The 24,789-nt window shown below is 41.1% G+C and overlaps 4 protein-coding genes across 5 annotated transcripts; 2 read left to right on the plus strand and 2 right to left on the minus strand.

Moving 5' to 3' along the window:
• Positions 1 to 843: 843 nt before the first annotated feature.
• Positions 844 to 6,038, minus strand: htatsf1 (HIV-1 Tat specific factor 1). The gene is made up of 10 exons (XM_080040747.1): positions 5,853 to 6,038; positions 5,127 to 5,294; positions 3,801 to 4,017; positions 3,523 to 3,570; positions 3,257 to 3,411; positions 2,727 to 2,890; positions 2,549 to 2,645; positions 2,251 to 2,340; positions 2,006 to 2,143; positions 844 to 1,294 (listed from the first exon to the last, which is right to left on the minus strand). Exons 2-10 carry the CDS (start codon positions 5,292 to 5,294, stop codon positions 986 to 988), a joined length of 1,386 nt encoding a protein of 461 aa, XP_079896873.1. The 5' UTR covers positions 5,853 to 6,038; the 3' UTR covers positions 844 to 985.
• A 144-nt stretch (positions 6,039 to 6,182) lies between these two features.
• On the plus strand, positions 6,183 to 9,582 carry bod1 (biorientation of chromosomes in cell division 1). 2 transcript variants are annotated; one of them, XM_080041256.1, is made up of 4 exons: positions 6,183 to 6,443; positions 6,901 to 7,025; positions 7,365 to 7,579; positions 8,048 to 9,582. In XM_080041256.1, the coding sequence occupies exons 1-3, from the start codon at positions 6,303 to 6,305 to the stop codon at positions 7,576 to 7,578; spliced, it is 480 nt and encodes a 159-aa protein (XP_079897382.1). In that variant the 5' UTR covers positions 6,183 to 6,302; the 3' UTR covers position 7,579; positions 8,048 to 9,582. The 2 variants fall into 2 exon arrangements, with proteins under 2 accessions (XP_079897382.1, XP_079897383.1); XM_080041257.1 differs by having other exon boundaries at positions 6,437 to 6,538.
• Positions 8,232 to 17,787, plus strand: stc2b (stanniocalcin 2b; the record flags this gene model as incomplete). Its single annotated transcript, XM_080040917.1, has 5 exons — positions 8,232 to 8,282; positions 12,320 to 12,398; positions 13,777 to 13,919; positions 15,911 to 16,122; positions 17,448 to 17,787. 5 exons carry the CDS (start codon positions 8,232 to 8,234, stop codon positions 17,785 to 17,787), a joined length of 825 nt encoding a protein of 274 aa, XP_079897043.1.
• A 2,033-nt stretch (positions 17,788 to 19,820) lies between these two features.
• Positions 19,821 to 24,585, minus strand: bnip1b (BCL2 interacting protein 1b; the record flags this gene model as incomplete). Its single annotated transcript, XM_080041665.1, has 6 exons — positions 19,821 to 20,962; positions 21,117 to 21,235; positions 23,158 to 23,265; positions 23,751 to 23,842; positions 23,935 to 24,027; positions 24,502 to 24,585. The coding sequence occupies 6 exons, from the start codon at positions 24,583 to 24,585 to the stop codon at positions 20,766 to 20,768; spliced, it is 693 nt and encodes a 230-aa protein (XP_079897791.1). The 3' UTR covers positions 19,821 to 20,765.
• Positions 24,586 to 24,789: the final 204 nt, after the last annotated feature.

A 24,789-nucleotide genomic window follows, 5' to 3' on the forward strand; every position in this document is an offset into this window, starting at 1 on the left:
AGTCTCTAGGCACACCGTGGACCCATGGATATGTTAGAACACATTTAAAAAGTGCATTTAGCATAATATGTGACCTTTAAGTAGTTAAATTATCATTATCATCTTAATGTTTTCATTTTAGGCTTCATTGGTCTTTAAATTGTTCAATTATTGGGGTTTTAGCGCAAGCACTGTTTATTAAATAAATGTTGGTATATGCGGAGTTTCTTTCAAGCATCTCCAAGTGCTCAGGGTGTTTTTACTGCTTTTCTATCTTTGTTTACCCATGTAGTTGTCTGTGTTGAACCAGACATTTTTCCACTTTGTGAGCAATAAAGTTTATCTTGAAATAATGTGTTTTTATACTACCACTGTACAAGTTTTACTTCTGAAGCAAAGAATACAAAAATTGTTTTGTTACAACATAATTTTTTTTTTTTTTTAGCTTTTTAAAGTTTTATTTTGAGCCATCAACCTCCCAGCAACTGTAGATGAAAATGAGCCTGTATGGATAAATCTGGCACATTTACATGATAGATTCTGGTGCTCATTTTAATTAATGTGCAATGTCTCTTTCAAATGTCATAATGGAACTGGATGTCGGGAAGATGAAAAAAAAATTATCTAGCCGTGTTCAAATTCTGCTTTAACGTAAAGTACCGATATACGGAAGATGAACAATCTACAACTGAAAACACAGTTCTAGTGTCAGTTATCTTTAGTAATTAATCATTTTAATGCTATCAGCACAATACTGATAGCCTTAAAATGACACAACTAGACATAAGGAAAAGGTGTGGGTCTAAGGATGTATCAGCCTTTCAACTGCAGGTCTACTTAATATGTAAACCAAAATGGTGGAAATAGGGTAAACAAAAACACAATTTTATTTTTTCTACATTACAAAACAGCTCAAACTGTCCAGATTTCTCCTCTTCTCGGCTGCTCAACAACGCAGTGCATTGTTGTAACCTTAATGGGGACCAAAGATGTACATGGTAAGAGTCTAAGTTTCCTCGTCATCACTTCCTGCCAGGCTGCTGTCTGTAGAGTTGGCTTCCTGTTCCTGTTGCTGTTGCTGTTGTGTTTGTGGGTGCTGTTGGGGCTGTGTGGTGCTGGCCGGCTCTGTGGTGGTGGTGCCATCGACTGCTGCTGCTGCTGCTGCTGCTGCTGCTGCTGCTGCTGCTGCTGCTGGCAGTGCGGTGCTGCCCTCTGCTGGCGTGGTTGTGTTGTTCTTCTGGTCTTCACCTCCACCTTCCAGGAAAGTAGACCAACCTTTCAGCCGCTCCTCCCGCTCGCGTGTCGTCTCCTCCACCTGCACAGATGGAATTAACATTAAAGTAATTAACGTGAAGGAACGGAAGTCTAAATACATGACTCACATTTGTAGCAAGGATGACCCAACAGGCTCCGCTAGCCTATTGGTATGTCAAGTTTATTTTTTGTACTTTTATTTATTCACTACAATAACAAAGATATATTAGTTTTCCTATCTTATATTTATAACAGAATTAGCAGAAACTGCGCATTTAAGTAGCATTTTACACTACTGAAAGAGTTGCATAAACTGCAGATACACAATTAATTACAATAGAACAGGAAGTTCAATGAGGTTTATCTGTGCTGTCGACATTCCAAAATAAGTTGCAGCCTACCTACAAAGCTGTGTACCGGATGTCTTGTGTTAAGGTACATTTATGTTTGCCAACATGTGCTGTACTTAAGTACATAACCAACAGAAGTGCTTTTAAAATCTTTTAGTATTGTACTTGCATAACATGTGGGGACTAACAAGACACATTTAAATAAAGAATGGTAGAAACTGATGTAGCAGAGGCAATGATATCCAGATGTTTAATCAAAAATCTTATCTATAATATTTCCATTATGTGTAACATTTCTACATTTCTTAAGTTTTTATGTCAAGACACAAACAAAATGCGTGTCTGAATGGATGAATAGTGGGAATGAGTTGAAGGCATGAGGCTTGAGGTGCTCAAACACTCATTGCATGATCTGGGTATACCTGATAGTCTGTGGTTCCATCCCATAGCTGAGCAGCCAGCTGCCTTCCTCCAAACCAGCGACCATTGAAGGACAGAATGCACGCGTCGGCCTGCTCGGGCTCCTTAAATGCGATTGATGCCACGCCGTCTGGGTGTCTCTGCAGCACAAACACATACAGGGTTCTTCACTGTTGCTTTGCCACTGACATAACATACAAACAGTTCTACTATGACTTTGAAACTACACTCATGACATTTAACTCACATCAAAGAGGATGACCTTCTTGACCTCCCCGAACTTCTCACATTCTGTCCGAAGATCGTCACGATACTCATTCATCACCAGAGGGTCTTCCTACCAAGACCAACAGAGAGATTAATACCCTAAATGGACGGTGTGTGTGTGTGTGTGTGTGTGTGTGTGTGTGTGTGTGTGTGTGTGTGTGTGTGTGTGTGTGTGTGTGTGTGTGTGTGTGTGTGTGTATGTGTGTGTGTGTGTGTGTGTGTGTGTGCGTGCGTGCGTGCGTGCGTGCGTGCGTGTGTATATGTGTTTCACTTCTTACCTCAAAGTCACTTGGATGGAACATGTTCCTAATGATGACGACTTTTTCATGCCTCTTCCTCACCTCTCCTGCCTTCTCCGGCCTCCAGTCCAACTGTCTACACAGACCAACAGGCACAATCAGTATGAACCCATGTAAGGGGAATGAATAACCAAATGAACAGCAAGTGAGAGTTTACTTCTGTTGCTGCTGCATCTTCTTCCTATAATCTTTATTCTTCTTCTTCTTTTTGGAGGCGTCGTACTGGCCCTTTAACTCAAAGCGTGCTGCTTCCACGTGGAGCCTGTAACCTCGCACCTCTGACTCGTCAATCAGACGCAAAGCCAATGCCACCGACTCCTTCTGCACAGCATCACAAACACACACACGCAGAATGTAAACACACTAAACACGTATCCAGGTTACAGTTGCTATGGTAAGATCCTTTCTTGCATATACATTTTTCATAATCTAGATAGGAGATTAAAGAAACAAGATATACCCAGGTTGAAAAGACCATTTTTTGACCACTTGTGTTATCTGCTTCTTACTAACAACTTTGACTGGGTTAAAGGGCAGATATAGTCCAAAAGCAGACTTTACAAGTGGTTCTGTTGTTTATACTATATTTGGGTGTACACCGATGATTTCACAGAAGTGTTTCTGTGGGAATGGGCAGAGGGCCAAGTTTAGCTATGCATTAAGCTTTTAAGAGACGGACAGACTAACCTTGAGATAGCAGCAGAGTCCATCTCCCTTCAGATTTCCTTCTTTGTCCTTGTAGAGTTTAACCTTGTACTCTTCAGTGATGGGGTCCCTCATCACAATGCCGCACTTGGTCATCAACTCAGCAAACTCCTCATTGCTGATGTCTGGAGGCAGGCCTGAAAAAGGGAGACCAATACAGAGAGTGCGGTAGGACAAACAAGAGTCAGCTACACATTGGAAAGCTGTTGACTTGACAATTTGGGAAAGAAAATGGTATCGATACCAACCTGACACGTAGACATTTGTGTTTTTATGGTCGTCAATTTCGAACCATGCTACAGAAAAAATAAAAGAGGTTGGAAAAGTCAGTCAAAAGATGCATTTGTTTAAACCTTAGCATATAAATTGTACATATTAATCTAAGGTATAAACAAAAAAAATCCCTATTGTAGATGGACATGTATAGCTCTACCAAAGGAAACCTATACCACCATTTGTTCATTCCTATTTGAGTCACTTTCTAAACTGTTTTTCTTCTCTCCTCTTTGGACCGTGAATGCTTTACCCGGCTCTGGTTTCCTCTTTTCCCCTTTCTTATCGTCTTTAGCAGCGATGTCAGGCTGGTCAGCTCCGTCTCCTGGCTTCTCCTTTTCTGAGGACTTCTTGTCTTTGTCTGAGGCTGCGGGGTCGCTGCCACTCACTGCAGCTGGGTTCACTCCCGGTTCTCCCTCTTGAGTGAAGCCGTAGTTGGCCTGGTAGGCAGCCATGAAGTCATCCGTTATCTAGATAGAGAGAAGAAAGCAAACCTATTCAATTTTAACATAGAAGCTGGCTCTGGACAATTTTGCCACACCTTGTAGAAGAAGAAATGTTTGAATGTAATGCTATTGTTAGGCAAAGACTAGTACTTAAATCACTGATAGATCTTAGATCATCTTTTATCCAGATAGTGCGCTTAGATCCAGTTGAGATGGATTGAAGTTCACACATGACATTCAAATGAGTCTCAAGTGACCAATTAATGAGTTGAAAACTGTGACCGCTGTTGAACAGAAAAAATATAATTTTTTATCTGGCCGAGCAGTTACCACAGATAGTCAGTGCGTTTACATGCAGACTCATAATCGGATAAATAAACGAATAAGACTTCAACAGGACTTGTAAAATACATGTAAACACCTTTATCCGATCTACTTTGCACACAAATCGGCACATTAACGGACAAGCGAAGTCGGATAAGAACACCTGGATAACTCGTTCAAAGTCGGTATTCTCTCTGCATGTATACAGGGATCGGATATCGCATATCGGACTTCTCGTTCTGCGCTTGTGTCCCTGCGCGTTATAGGCTACACCATGGGTTATTGCTGGAAGGGAACCGGACGTGGCTCTATAACCACTTGTTAAAAGCATCGTTGAAAGGGCTACAGCGCCACCTAGCATAGTGGAGACAGCCATGCATCGGACATTTATCCGATTCCTGAAAGGCCATGTATACTCAGACAAGTGACACTGTCCGTTCGAGTGTCTAGTTCAGTATATGTCTTAATCCAATCTAGTTGTGCCATGGAAACGCACTGAGTGTCTCTACATACAAAAAAAAAAGAGTGGTCTGCAATCCAGTTTGGGGTGCACTAAACATTGCAAAGTCAACCAAACAAGCAAAGAGCAGGGCTTTACACTCACAACACACAGGCACCACTCATAATCAGAGACAAAATAAGGCCATGTACTGTACATTGAAAAGCAGCCAGAAAGATCTGAAGCTCAGGGACAGGTGGCTTGATTTAAAACAGTTAAAGAAAAGAGAAGGAATCAAATAAATAAAAGAATAAAATAAAAAGACAGTAATAATGTAAGAAATCTAGAAAGCAAAAGCAGGAGTTCATACTTTGGGGAACCAGGCCTTCTTTTCATGGTCCCAGTCATACACAGTCCCATCCTCTGGATCAGTGTAGGTGGAGGGGTCAGAGCCTTCCTCTGCTTTTCTCTGGCCATAGAGCTCCTGCATCCGCAGCTGCTCCATAAACTCCTTGTTGGCATCTGGTCCACCACTCATCTTTAACAGGAATGTGAAATGTCAAATAAAACATGTGAGCAAGCCATTACATTCACCAAATGAGCAAGTAGTTTGCATTGAAGTAGATTTGTTTTAATATCCTGCTTTTGCCATTAACTTTTTAAAGTTGTTGCAACGTGAAGCGGTTACAGTCTGTCAAAGATGTATGAAGAAGATCAACAAAGAACGCACACAACCCCACTGTGTCTCTGGATAGTAAACGCACTGTCCTTGTCAGAACATTGCTCCCCTTAACAAACAACTTCGTTTCTCCTATATTTCATAAGCTTTCTACAGTCGCTGTCACCGCCCCTTTAACTCTAGAAACGTGTCAGACAGCTGCTTTACTTTATCACATAGATGAATATAAAGAACTGACAACACGACCCGTTGTGAGCATAAACAGTGTAAAAACTGTTGTTAAAAACTGCTATGGTTCAGTTAACATCATAATTCAGTACTGGTGCATATTCGGCAAGATTTGAACATTTGGGTTAGAGAGGTTTATTAGTGGCAATGCTTTAGTTTGTGTTAGCCAGAATAGCTAGCTAGCGTTACCTTTTACAACGATATCCGCGGGAAACTCAAAGTTGAACGAAACAGACTCCCTCAGCCTGAAGACCCAACTAAAGGACACACTCGACGTTTTTATTTTGATGATGTAGTTTGTGTTTAAAATAAATGTACTTCTAAATGTAAAACCGTTAATTTGATCTGTGCACACTAACGTCAGACCGCTAGATGGTCGGGCGACGACGCTTGAATGAAGTACATCCGGTGTCATGTTCAGAGTGCGCATGCGTGGTTACCGGGAATGAAGCACTCGATTTGTAATACCGCATCTCCCGGTGAAGAGGGACCGTACAACTAAACATTCTAGAACTCCGCCCGCTGTGTTGGGTAAACACGCTCGACCCCGGGTCTTGTTGAAAAAACAAGCGCCGATAGCTTTAGCTAGCTAGCTTTCAATGTAGCTAACAACATAGGTTATTCACTCCGGTTTTGGCCATGGCGGAGGGTAGCGGTAACGGTGCGGCCAGCCTTCCTCCGGGAGACCCGCAGTTGATCGGCATGATCGTGGAGCACCTGAAGAACCGGGGGCTGTTTGACGAGTTCCGCCGGGACTGTTTGGCCGACGTTGATACGAAGGTAGTCACTCAGCTAAAGCTTCCTGGGCTAATAGAGCAAGCATGAGCCTCATTCAAGTTTCTGAACTATTCAGCTGCCAACCTGTTAACTTTGAAGTACGTCTTAATTCCTTGCTCTAGTAGGCTATAGGTTACCTTCCATGTACAGTAGGCTATTACTGCACCTTGTGTGTTTACTGCATGCGTATAGGGTTCCTGCAATATAGGCTACCTGACATAATTAAAAATAAACTAATAAATAAATCAATTCATATGAAATAAATCCTTTTATGCATGAATGAAAGCAAACTGGGTCCGTATTGTTTCCTTACCTAAACTGATTTAAGTTGTTTTTCTCTACAGTTTTTGTTATTGCAATTAATGTATTTAATGAATGGACGTACCAGTGGCAATACACAAGTCTTATCTACTTCTGCATAATGGCTGGGTTCACATCATGTCACTGTCTATACCTCCAGCCTGCTTATCAGAACCTGCGACAGAAAGTGGACAATTTTGTCACGACCCAGCTGAGCACTCAAGACTGGAACCCCACCATCAACAAGAACCAGATGAGGAACGGACTGAGGCAAAGCGTGGTTCAGTGAGTGTTTTCTCCTACAAGCTTATGACATGTCATGTGTTCAGGAGTAACAATGTGAAATTTCCAACTACTTCAGTTTATTTTTGATGAAGAATTATTCACTTGCTTCTTTTATTTGCTATGACATGACAGTCAGGTTACCACATTGTTGCTTTAAGTGGTCTTTCAGATGTGTAATTCACCTTCATAAAATAGGCGGTCTCCAAGACACACAGATTAAAGGTCAGAAATGTAATCGTTAGGGCAAATAACGATTCTTCTCCTTTTCTTCCGCTCCTGTTGTTTTAACCCCTTCTCTTTCTTAGGTAAAAGTTTTATTTAAATTTTTTTTTTTTTTAGATCGGGTATGCTGGAGTCCGGTGTGGACAGGATCATCACTCAGGTAGTCGACCCCAAGATGAACCACACTTTCCGGCCACACATAGAAACTGCCATCCATGACTTTCTGTCAGGGGACAGGAGGGAGGAGAATGCTGTGGTTTCTAACTCTGCACCGCCCGAACAAACGGAACCCCAAGAGGCCCCTTCTGCTTCGGGCCCCAAAACCCCCTGAGGTAGGTTTGAAAATATGAAATGATACAGTCGAAGGGTCAAGAACAGTTTAGAAAATACAGTTAAAGGTGTACTATGCAGTTTCAGGGGAGGAGGATGTGTTTACATTCACAGAGCCTGCAGTTAGTTTACTAAACATATTTACTATACATGTTATTCTTAGTATTGAATAATTATATCATCATAAATCAAAACTAAATTATTTAGAGGAACCTGGAACCAAATACTAGAATATGTTTGTAAACCAAACTAGGGGCCCAGCTACTGTAAACAACAACAGTGAAAAAGTAACTTTTCAGGAAGCCTTCTCACTTCAAACAGTGTGCCAGGGATCACATTTTCCTGTGAGGAAAGTTTGTTTATTCAGTTATGAGAATATACCTTAGAAAATGTTAATTTCTCTGACACAATCAAAAGTTACATAGTAAGTACACCTTTTTAGAAAATCTGTATTTATTCTCCTGCTGCAGGGACACGTGATGATCTGGTCTACAGATAATGTGGATATGCCTGTTGGCCTTTTGAAAGCTGCAGCATCAGACAAGAGGAGGACAAAGAAGAAGAGGAGGGGGGTTGTTTCCCGATACCTGTGTTTGACAGACTGGAATCGGGAGACTAGAGTGTTTCTGCATTCATAATGTACAGCATGAGATGATGTTTGATTGGCTGTCTGTGCTGCACCAGGCTGCTGCTGATGCTGGAGAGGTCAGACGATACACAGTGGCGCACTGTCACTGTGCTGCAATACCCTGCCCTTTAAAGAAACATGGCACCAACCTGGATTTTCTTTTTATTATTATTTGTTTAGTTTCTGTCTCTTTTTAAAAAATGTGTATATAAGACAGATTTTGATTTTGATTTTTCATGTACTAGATATTTTCCGATAACATCATGCTTACGAACAATACGTTTAACTCTCTCTTTTTTTCTGACACCGACTAAATAATGACGAGTGGGTTCATTTTGAGTAGGCAGGGTTAGAGGAAGAAGATCATGCCGTTTCCCTCTAACTCGCCAGACGCATTTATTAGGCGTCTGCACGTACTTGGGAATGTTTTAAATTGGATGGTAAAAAGATCATTCTGTAAATATCAACTTGTTTTTCTTCAAACCATGTCAGATTTATTTTTGGTGAATGCATTTAGTGTGTCGTATTGGTTGTGCATCATTTATGCTTTACTAAACTGTTGTCATCATGTTCCTCCCTGTCTTCTTTTTCTATAGTTAGTTTCTGTGCTTTTATTAGTAAAAAAACTCTGATTAAAGTGAAGCTCTTGGGTAAGTCTGTGCAAAGATATAAGCCACTCAATCAGTTATTTCCCTCAAGTAATGACAATTACTTTCTTTTGTTTCCCGTAATGCAAATTCAGAGCAGGGCCCAAAGTCATAAAACAATACCACCAGGTGGGGTAGTTGTTCTCAATGTTTTAAAGGTAGTCCTCCCAAAAAAACATTCCTATTCGCTTATATACTGTACCTATCTGCATATTAGAAACAGGAACATGTCTGTATGACAATATGGGGTTTACAATTACAAAATGAGTTGAAATGAGTGTTGGCTTTTACTGTACCTGGTGTAGAGGGACTGTCATGTGAGGAGGGGGTAAGTCTGCTTCAGCTACGTGTGTTCATCCTGTATTATTACACACATCATCAACCTACTGCAGAGAAATGCATAATGGTGTAAAAAAAAAGTAAATATCCAATTATTCATTGCATGTCTCTGGAAGGGCCAACTTTGGTTACAGCTGTTTCCAGAGAAGTCATGATGCTCTCGAAGCTTCAATTAACTCCATGTTTAAACCTCATTCTATCAGTTTTGACTGTTTGTCTGTGTTTGACATCACAGATTGCGTAACTATTGATTTACCCACTTGTTGTTAAAAGATTTATGTACACTGTGTGTGTGTGTGTGTGTGTGTGTGTTTCTGACTTAATTGACTTTCGGGACATACAGTGCATATGGAAAGTACTTTTCCACATTTCTTTATGTTACAGCCTGCAATAACGCTGGATTAATTTTTTTTCTCTCAAAATATAATGACAACTTTAAAAAAGTTTGTTTGAGATTTTTTGCAAATGTATTAAAAATAAAAAACAAAAATATATGTACATAAGTATTCACAGCCTTTGCTAAATACTTTGCTGTTGCACATTTGGCAGCAATTACAGCCACAAGTCTTTGGGAATATAAAGCCACAAGCTTGGCACACCTATCTTTGGCCAGTTTCGCCCATTTCTCTTTACAGAACATCTCAAACTCAGGTTGGATGGGGAGCTTTGGTGCACGGTGTTCTGTATGCACTGTACATTATAGTTAAAACCAGTGTATTGGGGACAGCTTTATGGAAGGTCTCCATTGGTAAAAAGCTGTGTTGTTCTGAAAAAATAATAATATAATAAATGTTTTGCCAAATACAAGAGTTAAATCAATTTGGCCTTTTCAATTCTAGTTATTGTTTGTTCACAAAAATGAAATTACACATACCTGCACCGTAAACTGTCTGCATGTGGTTTGTGTGAGCTGACACATAGCTAACACCTGCAATATAGTCCTTGAAGTGGATGAAGGAATAAGGACGAATCAGGTACTATTAAACCCAAAGGATTTGGCCTCAGACACATTCAGACAGCAAAATGTTGTTCACAACATGATCATGTGAGGGAGAGTACAAGATGGTCCTCAATGCATACTGTTTACACAGTGTCTATGTGTGTATTAGTGTGCCATTTTAGGCGCATGTGTGTGTTTGGTGTTGGGGTGAAGGGTCATTGTGTGGGTGGTCATTAGAGGTTGTGTTAGGGAAGCTTTGGGATGTTGTTTTGAAGCTGGATGAGACCGGAAAAAAGGTCAAGCGGGAAAAAGGTCACGAGGTGGAAAAACTTCTCCAACAACAGTCCAAACATGTGCCCCCTGTAGGAGTATGTCTTCCCCAACTGGGCCCCTGCATAGAAACACGCAAAAACACATCTTCCTACGTTGACCTCCCAGTACAAAACACAAAAAAACACTTACATTTTTGTCTTGACCACATTCACTAAAGGCCTCTTGGCTGCAGGGCAGATAAACCCAGAAGAGGCAGTGCCAGAGTTATGTATATTTGTTTGACTCACGGGTAGATGCTGATATCATTAACATGACTGTCAACTGTCCCTTTGTAGTTGTTAAGGATCAGAGGTCATGGCTTTTATGAGACAAACTGTGTTACCAAAACAACTAGACAGCAACATTTGTACGTAAAGAGGGGAAAAAACAAAGAAAATCAAAGCTGAACTCACCTTGGACTCACGACAAAAAGCTGTCAAAGACATATTCTTTCTCCTAAGAGGATGAATCCTACTATAAGTATGGTGATCCCATGAACTTTCCACTAGTGCCAGCATTATGTTTATTTGTTATTTTGAACTTAAATGTTACTGGACATATAACCAGGAATTGTAGCCTATACCATACTTAAAAAAATGATTGGAGCCAAGAGAGGATGCAATTTATTCACTTCTCTGATCCCTTTACCGTTACACCTAGGGTCTGCATCAGGTAAATTAGTAGCCTACAATACTTTCGGTAAATACCTGCAAAACTACAATGACATTTCCATCAACCTCAGCTGGACTTGTTTATAGTGCTTTTGTTAAGCATGCTAATTACTTACCTCAGCATTTTAGCCTGGTCATCGTGAACATTTTAACTTTAAGCACATATGCACCGCTCTCAATGAGTAGGCCTAGCCTTATAGCAGTAGAAATAAGAGGTTGAAGGGAATTTATCACAACCTGGCAACACGTTTCTTCTCATTGATGGGTTAAACTGATCATCAATAAAGCATGACTACATGATTAACAACTGTTAACAACAATAGAGCCATTATGAACCTTTACTGTTCGTTATGTTTGAGTGGAGCAGGGTATGTTGTGAAATGCTATAAGTTTCAAATATGAGACATGAGGTGAATAATGTCAGTATACGGGAATGTAGCACTCTAACAAATTGTAAAACCTGACCCTCCTCACATAGACTGCTCTCTCTTTCACTGTGTATGCTGCTGTACGTTCCTCGCTGCACGTCTCCCTGCCAAGAAAGCAGCTGCTAACGCTCAGACACAGACACACACACACACACACACGCACGCACACACACACGCACGCGCACACACAAACACACACACAGACGCGGCTGGCTCGTGGGTTAATTGAGTGTGGATGTCTTGAGTGGTTGACCTTCGCGTAGTCTACACCCGGCAGCCTCAAGAGGAACAGGAAAGCCTTATAAGAGCATTCTAACTGCATGAATTTGGGACTTCTCTCTCAACGTGACCCTGTCCCCATTTTTCTGACCCATTAATCATTCACGTGTTAAAGCGTAGAGTGAGAAAAACGGAACCAGATCGAAGCCCAATCGCAAAATCGATATTTTTTTTTGTTAGAAAAACATATATTTATCTAGTGTTTCTTTTGTTTTTCTTTATTCCTCTCATCAATGATAAACTTTTCGCTCCAATGTGGTGCGCGTTCACAGGGCTGCGCTGCGATTGGTGGACACACAAGCTCACGCCGTCGTGAACGCGCAGCTTTATATATTTCAGGCTTGTAAACTCCTCTGCAAGACAACGCTCCTACGGCGCCTCCAACTTGTGCAACTGAAAAAAACCTCCAAATATAAAGCTTCGATTAAGTATTAAATCATGCCGGCGAACTTGTCCGCTGCGTTTTTTGTGTTTTCTCTACTCCTGGCCTGTCAACAGGTGCTGACCACGGATCCGAATGATGTCCAGGAGAAACAAGTGGCCCAGACCAAAAGACGGCTCTCTCTGCAGAGCACAGGTGAGCTGTTACAGCAAGTGTGGAACTGTCTACTCTCCATGGTGTGACTCAAAGTCCTTGTTAAAATCCAAATTAAGTTTGGAGAACTTCTCGATTTTAGAGGGGATAGCCTAGGTTTTATATGTGGTCTGTGTTGCATCCTTCATCTGAAGAACCCCATAATCAAAACTGTTTAGGAGCCTAAGAGAGGACACGTTGGCTGCCATGTGCTATAGAATTTGTCATAATATTGATATGGATATATATCTTATTAGCCCACGGAGCAATAGGCCTACTTCTGCTCCTACAGCGTCACAAGCGGACCTCATGGCACGTCATGGTATTATTTTGACCTTGTTTATTCTTCAAACCTTTCATTGCATCGTTAAAAAATGCTTGAAATTCTGTGCCGTAAATCAGTTTTTAGACTATATCATAGGCCAGACGTGTCAGTCTGTCCCCCTCGGGCCGCACCGGGCATTAAAGCGCGTCTCTCCCATGGTCTCTCCTCGTGCTCTCCTGCTCTGTTGGTGGCTGTAATTCAATGCGCAGCTACGGCGGCTCGACCCCGTCCAAGCACATTCCCTCCGTACCAGCGAGGTGGTGCAAATGATGGCACCTCAGAGTCAGCCCCATAGCTGACCTGCTGCAGGCTGCACAACATCAACAGCAGCGCCAGCGGCAGCAGTAGTGAACTAAATACACCTAACACGAAGTGATCTGTTTCATGCAGCCTACTCAGACAGTGACCATGATCTCATCAGCCAAACAGAGAAATACAAAATATCTTTGCAGACCAATAAGGCTATTTTTATTTAAGATTTGAAATTGACATTTATAGGCTACACCAGGGAAGTCGGTCATTGCTTTCTTCATTGTAGGCTATTATCATGAAGAGTTCTAACATTAAAATCAGTAATGTTGGACAGCATTTCCTCTGTATGATGCTGGATCATCCTGTTATTCTTCTATACACCTGCCCTCCACAGCATAGCCGGTGTAAATAAACTTCTCTGTCCACACAAGAAAATTGAACTCAAAACTGCCAAAATGACATGGCAAGGCAATTTACTTTTCTATCTGGAAAACTGATTTTTCATGTGCATGGTCTATGGTTCTATTTTTCATCTTGTTCCTTTTGTTTTATGGTCATTCCATTTCTATTTCAATGTGAAGCACTGACTCTTGTAATGCATCATTGCATGTCATTTGTGTACTCTAAAGCACTTTGAGCTGCATTGATTGTATGAAAAGTGCCATACAAATAAAGTTTATTATTATTATTACAACAGAATTCAGCAAGATTAGCACGACTTGGCAGACATGCTCGCTCCTGTAGTGTCAGTCACTGTAGGGAAGTTAATACTGATCTGTCCCTCTCTGTTTCTGTCTCCCTCAGCGGAGATTCAGAGTTGCCTGGTGAGTTCAGGGGACGTGGGCTGTGGGACGTTTCAGTGCTTCAACAACAACTCCTGTGAAATCCAAGGGCTGCACCACATCTGTCTCACTCTGCTGCACAATGCTGGCCGCTACGACTCACAGGTGATGACAACTCGCTAATGGACACTGTCTAAAACCATGTCCAATAGCAACGTAGGGCAGGCTAAGATAAGACATATATGGATGCATGTTTTTATTTCATTTAATCCCATCATTCATTACAGCAATTTATGAGGAATGTTTGGTGCATATGGAGCAGTATATAGTTCTGCATGGTAGCAGAACAAACTGAGAGGGTAAACTGAAATGAGAGAGGGAACAGCTTGTCTACTTAACTAGAATAGAAGCGCATGAGAGAGTGAGGCAAGTCTAATGTGTCGCCAGTATGACCAGGCATAGTGGATGATGTTCAGTAATCAGTACGGACCTACTATCTATGGTTCGGACCTGTTAGTGACTGTTTACTGGATACACTATATAATGCAGTAACAATGTGATTGCAATATATAGCTCTGGAAAAAATTACGAGACCACTCCAAATGTTCAGTGTCTCTCGTTTGACTATTATAGGCATATGTTTGAGTAAAATGAACATTTTGTATTTATTCTACAATCTACTTACAATATTTCTAACAAATTCCCCCCAAAAAATACTGTAATTTAGAGCATTTCCATCAAGTAATGTAGAGATAAAGATTTAAGAAAAATCCAGACTGGTCTCTGAATTTTTTCCAGAGCTGTAATAGGATGTTTGAATCCAAATTGAAAGGCCATGGGATGTACTTATACTCTGCACCATTGCAACTTACATGATGCTTACAGCTTCATGCAGCTATACGCAATGTTTGTACAATAACAACAAATTGAAGGATAGTATGAAACAATGTGACAGTGTGAAAGGGGTCCGCTCACTGAGAAATATATATTTGGGGAAATGTCAGAAATAATACTTTTCTTGTTTCAACTCGCTGGAAGGGCTTATCTGTGTTTGATTGACAGCAGCTGTGTTACATTGTAGGCATTATTCAGAGTAGCTTTTGTGTTATGTAGCCGGGAGCTGTCTGGGTCAGTGTGACTGACGTCTGCTATGCTGTTAAACTGGGCCTTAATGCTCAATTATCACTGCTGGTAGCACTTAGACATATACGTACCTACTTTAATCCTATTCAAGTTTCAAGTCAGTTTCAATACATTAACCACATGTCTGCGCTGAGAGAGTTACAGGCAGCATTAATCATCCCTCCTCTCCTCTGGTTGTGGTCAGGATCACTTCTTAGAGTGTTTGTTACAGCAAACAATCATCCTTTCAACCTTATATTAAAGTAAGCGGGATGGTAGTTTAGCTAGCTTCCTGTCAGTGACTGCAGTTAGCAGTCCCCTCCCTCGTCCCCATGTCACATTAATGCACTGCGGTCTTCAAGCAGCGAGTTATCTAGCATCATCTCAGATCCATAAGTGTGATAAAACCTGTTAAAAACCATCAAAACCGACATCGGGAAGGATTTTCACCTACTCGGCCATTTTAGGCGAATAAACATTCAACGCTTTGCCCGTGCACCAGCAGTGAGACGGGTACCAGTTTGTAGCGTTCTCTCTTCTGATTGGATATCAGTAGTGGGATCCAGCTAACTTCCTGCCACTGACTGCAGTTAGCAGTCCCCTCCCTTGTCCCTACGTCGCTGCCACATGAACGCACAGCCGTCTTTGTCAGATAGTGCAGTGATGGAGAGCAGCATGTTCACGGGCACTGAGACCCACCTTTTTATAGCACTCAAAATTGTATCTGGCAAATTACTGCAAAGCTGAATGACTGGGAGACCTGTGTTATGAACTTCGCATGCTGTTTAAGTGATTGCTGTATGAATAAAGAGTGATTTAACACGTATATTTACAAAAATATATAATTTACTTCTCCTTTTACATAGGCTACCGAACATCTAAAGAATCCATACTAAACCAATGTTTTTAGACCACACACGTGCTTGTGTGGGGTCTTTAAGAAAGACACACCAGGGCCGGATTTGATGCTGCGATCGCTCAGTACATGAAGAAGAAATGTCCCGCTGATTCTTCCTGTTGTCTCCTCCTATCAGGGCAAGTCCTATGTGAAGGATGCGTTGAGGTGCATGGCGCTGGGGCTGCGGCAGCGCTTCAGCTGCGTGAGCCGCAGGTGCTCTGCGGTGAAGGAGATGGTGTTTTCGCTCCAGAGAGAATGCTACTCCAAACACCAGCTGTGCCTGGCGCTAAGGGACCACATGGACACAACAGGCAGCCTGGTCCAGTTCCACCTGATGTTTCCCCCTGGGTGAGAGAGAGAGACACCCACTCATTAACACAGAATCAGCAAACTTTTAAAACGGACCAAAAGAAAATAACTGACTGCCTTAAGATAAAATTCAAGGTCCTTTACTACAGTAAATATATTTAATTCGGCTGTAATGAGAAAAAAAAGGGGCAGTTGGGGTGTTATGGTTCCATGCTCAAAAACGCATCAGCTTCCTGTTTTTTTGTGTTTCACACATTTCTTACGCTGTAGGCTATTCACTGATACAATTTAAGTCCACTCAAAATCAATAAAAAAATTGTTAACAGAAATATGGCCAAAAATTATCGCTATTACGATAGGATAATTATTGAGCCTATGAAATAAACTTTAAAAGCTTCTTTTTTTCTGACCAGCTAAAAAAGTCTAACATATTTTCCCACATCTGATGGAATGGAATTTAAGTTTTAGAGCAACACTGTGTTCAACAGGCTTATGTTAAAAAGGTGGAGTCAGCGATTCTTGAGAACGCTTGTTGTCCAAATCTTTTTTTGTACAAATCATTGCATAGCTCCTCACTTTTCATTTCATTTCGTCTTTATTTCGAACAAAAAAATAATAAATAAGAAAAGCAAGTATGACACATCATACAAATACACATAACACAAAACAACAATAATTATAACGTGTCAATAACAATATTTATTAAATAAATGTTGTGTCTATGTCCAAAAAGGAGTGAGAGGAAGCCGAAGCTTATGTATTCCCACCCCTTGTTTAACTGCTCGTAATTATCTGCTATGCATTTATCAGTTTTTAACAACTGTTTACACCATCCGCTACTTGTCCGTACTGTGTGTTCGCTGAAAAAAAAAATCAGCCTAGGCTCTGTAAACAAAGGGGGCCGACCGTAGCTTATTACAGTCTCCAGCACGTTCTCAAGAATCGCTGAGTCCAACTTTAAAGGTGCACTATGCAGTTTCCGGGAAGAGGGATTTGTTCTAAGTAAGTCATTCTAAGTATTGAGTAACAATTATATTATCATAAATCAAAACTAAATTATTTTGAGGCACCTGGAACCAAACGTAAGACTAGTATATGTTAGTATACCAAATTGTGGGCCCTGCTGCTGCTGTCAACAACAACAACAGTGAAACAGTAACTTTTCAGGTAGCTTTCTAACTTCAAACAGTGTTCCAAGGGATCCAATTGTCCTCTGAGGAGTGTCATCATTAAGTTATGAGAATATACTTTTAGAAAAAGTTACTTCTCTGAGACACCCAATGTTACATAGTGCACCTTTAAGTTATGTTTAAGGGAGAAAACATATAATCATTGGACAACCCCATTTCCCTCCATCCCACCAGACCATACGTGGAGCTGATGAACTTCCTGTTGACGTGCGGCGAGGAGGCTCAGTTGTGGGTGGGCAGGCGGCTGCGCGGCCAGTGCCAGCATCACTGGGGGGAGCTGTGCAGCAGCTTTGGCGGCACCTGCTCTCTCAGCCAATCGGATTCTCCGCAGCACTCCACTGTCCCGCCCCCACCACCACCACCAGCCACTCCCACCAGACCCTGGCCTTTCACTGCTCAAATACCCCGGCAGCAGCCAACCAGAGCGGCCGATACAGAGCACCAGGGTATGCTCAGTCAGAACGACAACGCTACAGATTCTGGTCTACCTTTATCCAACGTTACAGCTTTATAAACAGACCTGGCAGGGTCGCGCAGAGGTGTAGACAGGGTATACAAAAGACACAAAGATCATGCACGTATTACTATTCGGAGTGGAATGATAGAAGTAGTAGTAGAAGTAGTAGTAGTAGTAGTAGTAGTAGTAGTAGTAGTAGTAGTAGTAGTAGTAGTAGTAGTAGTAGTAGTAGTAGTAGTAGTCTAAAAAGAGTATTTAGTTTTGTATTTGACATTTGACTTTGTACAAGGATGAAAACCAATGATCTACCTCACTTTAACACACTAAACCACAGTGACTGTATCCCTCAGCAAAGGGAATGTACACACAACTAGACACTACAAGTAATTTGTCTCAAGTGCAGCTGAAGGCTCAACGTTTGTATTCTACCTATTTAAGTCTGTTTGTGTATTTATGAGGATTGTTATATTATGCACCGTTTAGTTGCCACGCTTATTTTGTGGACAGTCAGGGGGCCCAGTCTACAATAAGGAAAGCACTCTTTGCTTACAAAGTGTTATATACACTCAACAAAAATATAAACGCAACACTTTTGTTTTTGCTCCCATTTTTCATGAGATGGACTTAAAAATCTAAAATTCATTCCAGATACACAATATTACCATTTCTCTCAAACATTGTTCACAAATCTGTCTAAATGTGTGATAGTGAGCACTTCTGCTTTGCTGAGATAATCCATCCCATCTCACAGGTGTGCCACATCAAGATGCTGATCTGACATCATGATTAGTGCACAGGTGTGCCTTAGACTGTCCACAATAAAAGGCCACCCTGAAATGTGCAGTTTTGTCTCACAGCAAAATGCCACAGATGCCACAAGCATTGAGGGAGCGTGCAATTGGCATGCTGACAGCAGGAATGTCAACCAGATCTGTTGCTCGTGCATTGAATGTTCATTTCTCCACCATAAGCCGTCTCCAAAGGCGTTTCAGAGAATATGGCAGTACATCCAACAACCGGCCTCACAACCGCAGACCACGTGTAACCACACCAGCCCAGGACCTCCACATCCAGCAGGTTCACCTCCAAGATCGTCTGAGACCAGCCACTGAGACAGCTGCTGAAACAATTGGTTTGCATAACCAAACAATTTCTGCACAAACTGTCAGAAACCGTCTCAGGGAAGCTCAACTGCATGCTCGTCGTCCTCATCGGGGTCTTGACCTGACTCCAGCTCGTCGCCGTAACAGACTTGAGTGGGCAAATGCTCACATTCGATGGCGTCTGGCACGTTGGAGAGGTGTTCTCTTCACGGATGAATCTCGGTTTACATTGTTCAGGTCAGATGGCAGACAGCGTGTGTGGTGTCGTGTGGGTGAGCGCTTTGCTGATGTCAATGTTGTGGATCGAGTGGCCCATGGTGGTGGTGGGGTTATGGTATGGGCAGGCATCTGTTATGGACAAAGAACACAGGTGCATTTTATTGATGGCATTTTGAATGCACAAAGATACCGTGATGAGATCCTGAGGCCCATTGTTGTGCCATACATCCATGAACATCACCTCACGTTTCAGCAAGATAATGCACGGCCCCATGTTGCAAGGATCTGTACACAATTCTTGGAAGCTGAAAATGTCCCGGTTCTTGCATGGCCAGCATACTCACCGGACATGTCACCCATTGAGCACGTTTGGGATGTGCTTGACCGGCGTATACGACAGCGTGCACCACTTCCCACTAATATCCAGCAACTTCGCACAGCCATTGAAGAGGAGTGGACCAACTTTCCACAGGCCACAATTGACAATCTGATAAACTCTATGCGAAGAAGATGTGTTGCACTGCATGAGGCAAATGGTGGTCACACCAGATACTGACTGGTTCTGAGTCCCCAGACCCCCAATAAAGCAAAAAAATGCACATTTCAGAGTGGCCTTTTATTGTGGACAGTCTAAGGCACACCTGTGCACTAATCATGATGTCAGATCAGCATCTTGATGTGGCACACCTGTGAGGTGGGATGGATTATCTCAGCAAAGCAGAAGTGCTCACTATCACACATTTAGACAGATTTGTGAACAATGTTTGAGAGAAATGGTAATATTGTGTATCTGGAATGAATTTTAGATCTTTAAGTCCATCTCATGAAAAATGGGAGCAAAAACAAAAGTGTTGCGTTTATATTTTTGTTGAGTGTACATATGTTTCTGTTGTTCTACTACTTGAACGATCACATTTCATACAGAACCCAGGTTTCAAACTATATTTAGTTTGTTTTTATTTAAATGAGTCTAAAATACATTTGTAATAATTTTTGATTGATATTAAATAAACTACAACAATGTCACTGGACTGAGAGGAAGTGTTTTCGTGAAGTCAGTTGTGTCCTTTCAAATCATTCTTCACAAGCATTTACAGTGCAGCGTCTCTGATGGTGATGAATGTGAGGTGTTGAGGCGCCATCTATTGGCAAACCTGTGGTAATGCTACACAACATAACGTATCCCTCCAAACATGTTGCAAATATTCCTCTTTATTCAGCTTTTGATTGATGAGATTTCTCGATTGGCAGTCTGGGATTCCAATTGGAAGGAAGGAAGGAACCAGGTAAACTTACTGTAGGTGTAACAACAGCATCAGAAATCACACAGTGTAATTTAAACATATGTAAACAGAGTATTTGCATACTGCAGCCCTTGAACCCGTTAAGGTCTGAATGCAAGATAAAGTATTGATGCCTCAGTAACAGTCACGCCTAGTTCATGCAGCATCTGGTCAGGTGTGTCGAGGTAGGCAGGATTTTTAACTTTAAAGAAGCTCCTTCCTTCTGCTTTCAATTTTCACGTACTGTAGCAAACAAAAGTGGAGTTCTTCGAGATCAAAGTGTAAAAGCAGAGAGGAGGCGACAACAGCACGGCAGACCAGTGCTTCTTCTAACTCCGTGTAGTCCATGCTTCCACTACATACCTGCCGAGTTAAATACCTGGTAAACCTTATTCCTAAAGCCTGGGTGCATGCCCATTTAAAGGACCGGCTAAATAAAGGGGAACAAACGCTTCTTAAGGATGTAGAGGACGGTGGCGAGGAAGAGGGCCAGAGCCAGGAAGATGAGCAGCTTGTCCGTCAGCTCGCGCCGGTTGTACTTGAGGATGAGTTTCCTCCCCAGGTGGATGGTTCCTGTCATGCTCTTGAACTCCTCGTTGGTTTCCAGCACCGTCCTAGAGGAGGTGGCTGTGGTGAGGAGGAGGGAAAGGTTTAAATGTCATGGGAGAAAAAAATATTAAAAGGAATATCCTTATTGTAAATAGGATGTACCCATTGAAAACAAACTATAACCCTGACAAAAGTACACAAACAAATGCACAAAGTTGAAGTTTTTTTTTACCCAGTGTGCCGATGGTGTCCTCGCTCTGCTTCACATTCTCAGACATAATCCTGCTGATAGACATGAGACTCTCTGTGATGCTGCTACTGGTTTCCACTAAGCTTTCCTTGGTTGCTTTCCTGAGACAAAAACAAACACATGAACAAATAACAAACAGGTCGCACATGCGTGTAAACGGATTTCATTTCTGTTTTAACCATTTAATTCTCATCATTTAATCAGTTGATCTGTTCAACATAAAAAAGTTATGACCCATCAGAAATGACCAGACACCAAAGGGATATCTTTAAATCACTAATGAATGCTTCATTAGGCCTGGATTAATATGACAAGGGGAGGTGGGTAATTAACACCGGAAAAATGACAACTGAAAGAAACTCAGTCACTACTATCACATCAAATATAACATCAATGTTGATGTATTATTGATATTGTAGTCATTGATGCAAATATTTTTATAAATGACTTGATTTATATATTCCTTGTCATTTTTAGTGCTTACATTGTATGTCTATAATTATTTTATGATTTATATATTTCAAAATATAAATAGGGGAGAGTGGCCTAAATTGTGCATTTTGGAAGTTGTGCCACCCCTTGTTTCTAGAAAACCGTGGAAGAAATTGGAAATGTGACCACATATTTAAGAAGAGCCATCCATTTGACTCATCCTGTAAAGAAGGGAGACACAAGGAATAAGATATAAGCACATTTAAGATAAAAAAAACTGTGTTTTGCCTTTCAAAGTAAAATTTCCATGATCAAGGTTTTTTGATTATTATGTCTGAACAATTATAGACAAGTTTGAAAACATTTGACACATGTTTTAGTGCTTTGGTATGCTACATTTTGAGTCTATACAGTTAGCACGATGTCAGCCCTAAATTGCTGCATCATGCTTATTATCCAAATTTCTGGGATTGGGGTGATTTGTGCCAAAGGGCCTGGGTGAGTTATAAGTAAGTAAGTAAGTAAGTAAGTAAGTAAGTAAGTAAGTAAGTAAGTAAATAAGTAAGTAAAATGTATTTATAAAAGCACATTTATGACAGTTTGCACTGTCCAAAGTGCTGTACATAGTGCATTCAGTAGGTAAACAATGAAGGTAAAATAACAATAACCAAAATAAAAGACGTAAAGCCCATACATCCACATAAACACAGATAGTAGTGCAGAGGTAATGTAGTTAATGGGGAGGAAACACCAGGGTGTACATATGGGTTTTGAGCCTTGATTTAAAGGCAGAAATGTAGGGGAATCACATTTGTCAGGTGGCAGTTGGTTCCACAAGCACAGAGCAATTAGTGCAAAGTACATTTCTGAGAGTTGTGCCAGTGGCATGGCTGTATACGCTGGTCACCAAAAGAAAGTGATTGTCTACAGTAGCTCAGAAGAGAGTGACATCTCAATTCCACTTAACGACACCACTGATGAGAGTTCAGATGGCCAGAAAGATGATGATGGTGACTTTCTCATTGTGAGCTTTGCAGGTAAAACCATTAGATCTGCTAGGCCTTGTTTAAGAAAATTGTCCTTCAATCTTTGTCAACTATTTACTTTATTTACTTTAAATACACCTTAAATAAGTGATTGTCTAATGGATTTGTCTTGCATTACAGTTTATGAGATATATATCAATGGCACAATTCACCCCATGGTATTCTCTCCAACCGCACAACTTACACCACACCGGGGGCAAGTTGTGCATCAAGACAACTTTTTTTCCGAAAGCTATATTTCTTCAACAGTTTATTCCAGATCCAAAGTTTTTATTGCCAGGGATGCACAACACCCTGAAATATATGTACATATTTGAGTTGGAGACTTTATTGTCAAGGCCTTACTTTAAAGTCTCTTTGAGTGAAAAGTTGCACAACTTCGGCCACTCTCCCCTACACTTTTTTTTTTTGAATGGGGGGATTATTTCAGATTTCTGATCAATTAAGTATTTCTCATTCTGATTCTGAAAATTTCAACTCAATTAAATTCTGGAGTCATCATTTCAGAAGCACATAGAGCCTCAGCAGAGCAGCATTGTACTAACCTCTGTCTCGTGCTCAGGTATTCTCCTCCACGCAGCAGCTCATCCTTCTCCACATGGTCTATGGAAAGTTTACAGGCCAGGTTAGATTTCCTCCACGCTGTCTGGTTACTGGAATCGGCAGAAACAGCAACACAGAAACAAACTTTGAGAACCGTAGTGTTTGTTTTTGTTTTCTTCACCTCATCTGGTCCATTGTGTCCGGATCACATGTGATTCATGAGGATTTATTTTACGTTGAGATTAACTCTGCTGTATTTTGGATCGTTTAGGTTGAAAAGTATGATGCTCATCAATCAGCACTTATCAGCAAACTATTTGCATTTTTCTGGTGTAACTGACAATATCAGAAGCAAAGTCATTTACAGGCTACTATAAACAATATTTAAACAGAACTGTTAAAAGCTTATTAACCCACTGCAGGAGGCCGTGGAACAGCCAAACCTGATGCAACATGCAAAGAGGGGGTTACCATCAAGGAGGATGGCATATTTCGTCACTGGCATTTCAGTGAGATAAACAATGTTAATATCAATAGAGTCACTGACTGACTGACTCAACGGGTGAGTCACACAAGCTAATCTGTGTCCACACACCTCATCATTTGCTTACGCTGGCTCTCTGTCTCGGCCTGGATGGCAATCCTATCCGTCTCTCTGTCCTGCTCTCTGGCCATCTGCTCCAGGTCCTAACAACAACACACAACATCAGATAAGCAGTTTGGAGTTTAGTGAAGAGAATGCGTCAGATGCAGCGCAGTGTGATGATGCGAGGCCTGACCTGTATTCTCAGTCTGAGCTGTCCGAACTTCTCTTTGACCTGAGAGTTGAGCTCAGCGAGAGTCGACTGAGGCCCAGGGCAATCCCTGATGTCCTGCATGTCACACACACACACACACACACACACACACACACACACACACACACACACACACACACACACACACGGTGGTATAAAATCACTTTGAATTTTCTATTAAGATGTTTTATCTAACTGAAAGATAAGGATTAAACATCAAATAATAACTTCAATATGAATAATAATGCATTAATAAATAATTTGATAATGTAATCCACTTTAGTCAAAACTGTCGTTGGCCATTAAAAAAAGTATTTCCTGCCTGTTCGTGTCGGGGGGCGGGAAGGGTTCTGATTAAGGTTTAGTTTTGTAAATACCTGACAGACATTTTTTAGTTTGTACTATTAAAATAAATAGACATTTTCTCTTCTCCTTTTTCTATCGTGTGATGCCTTTACGTAGGCTACCCTTCGCCAGATACAAAACCGACACCAGCCTGACCACGAAACAATAAACCAAAATACTAAATGCGTATTTTTTGGTCCTTACCTGAATGAGAGCCTTAATTTCTAGGTCATATTTTATAATTTCTTGTCCACAAATACGGACGTGTACGTCCGCAGAAGACGCCATATTTGTTTATGTACGGCAAGCTGGAGGCTCCTAGAAAAGACAACGCGTTTTGCAGAAGGCGAAGCAAGAGTAGAGACAGGGTTTTGCAGTCTAATTCTACATTAGAAACATTTTTAAAAAAGCCTTCGCGATAAATAACATTGTCAAATAGTATATGAAATAATAAAAAATAAATAGAAATATAGAAAAACAATAGTTTTCCGA

Source organism: Ammodytes marinus (assembly GCF_949987685.1).
Source record: "Ammodytes marinus genome assembly, chromosome: 14".
Classification (NCBI taxonomy): Eukaryota; Metazoa; Chordata; class Actinopteri; order Uranoscopiformes; family Ammodytidae; genus Ammodytes; species Ammodytes marinus.

What these genes read in the sequence shown, in the direction of transcription:
- htatsf1 (XM_080040747.1), bottom strand. Translation starts at nt 5,294, where the DNA reads ATGAGTGGTGGACCAGATGCCAACAAGGAGTTTATGGAGCAGCTGCGG. An exon ending in CACAAATGTCTACGTGTCAG is followed by an intron (nt 3,412 to 3,522) that starts GTTGGTATCGAT and finishes TCCCTTTTTCAG; the next exon opens with GCCTGCCTCCAGACATCAGC. An exon ending in ATGGAACCACAGACTATCAG is followed by an intron (nt 1,295 to 2,005) that starts GTATACCCAGAT and finishes CCATCTGTGCAG; the next exon opens with GTGGAGGAGACGACACGCGA.
- bod1 (XM_080041256.1), top strand. Translation starts at nt 6,303, where the DNA reads ATGGCGGAGGGTAGCGGTAACGGTGCGGCCAGCCTTCCTCCGGGAGAC. An exon ending in TGGCCGACGTTGATACGAAG is followed by an intron (nt 6,444 to 6,900) that starts GTAGTCACTCAG and finishes CTATACCTCCAG; the next exon opens with CCTGCTTATCAGAACCTGCG. An exon ending in CTGAGGCAAAGCGTGGTTCA is followed by an intron (nt 7,026 to 7,364) that starts GTGAGTGTTTTC and finishes TTTTTTTTTTAG; the next exon opens with ATCGGGTATGCTGGAGTCCG.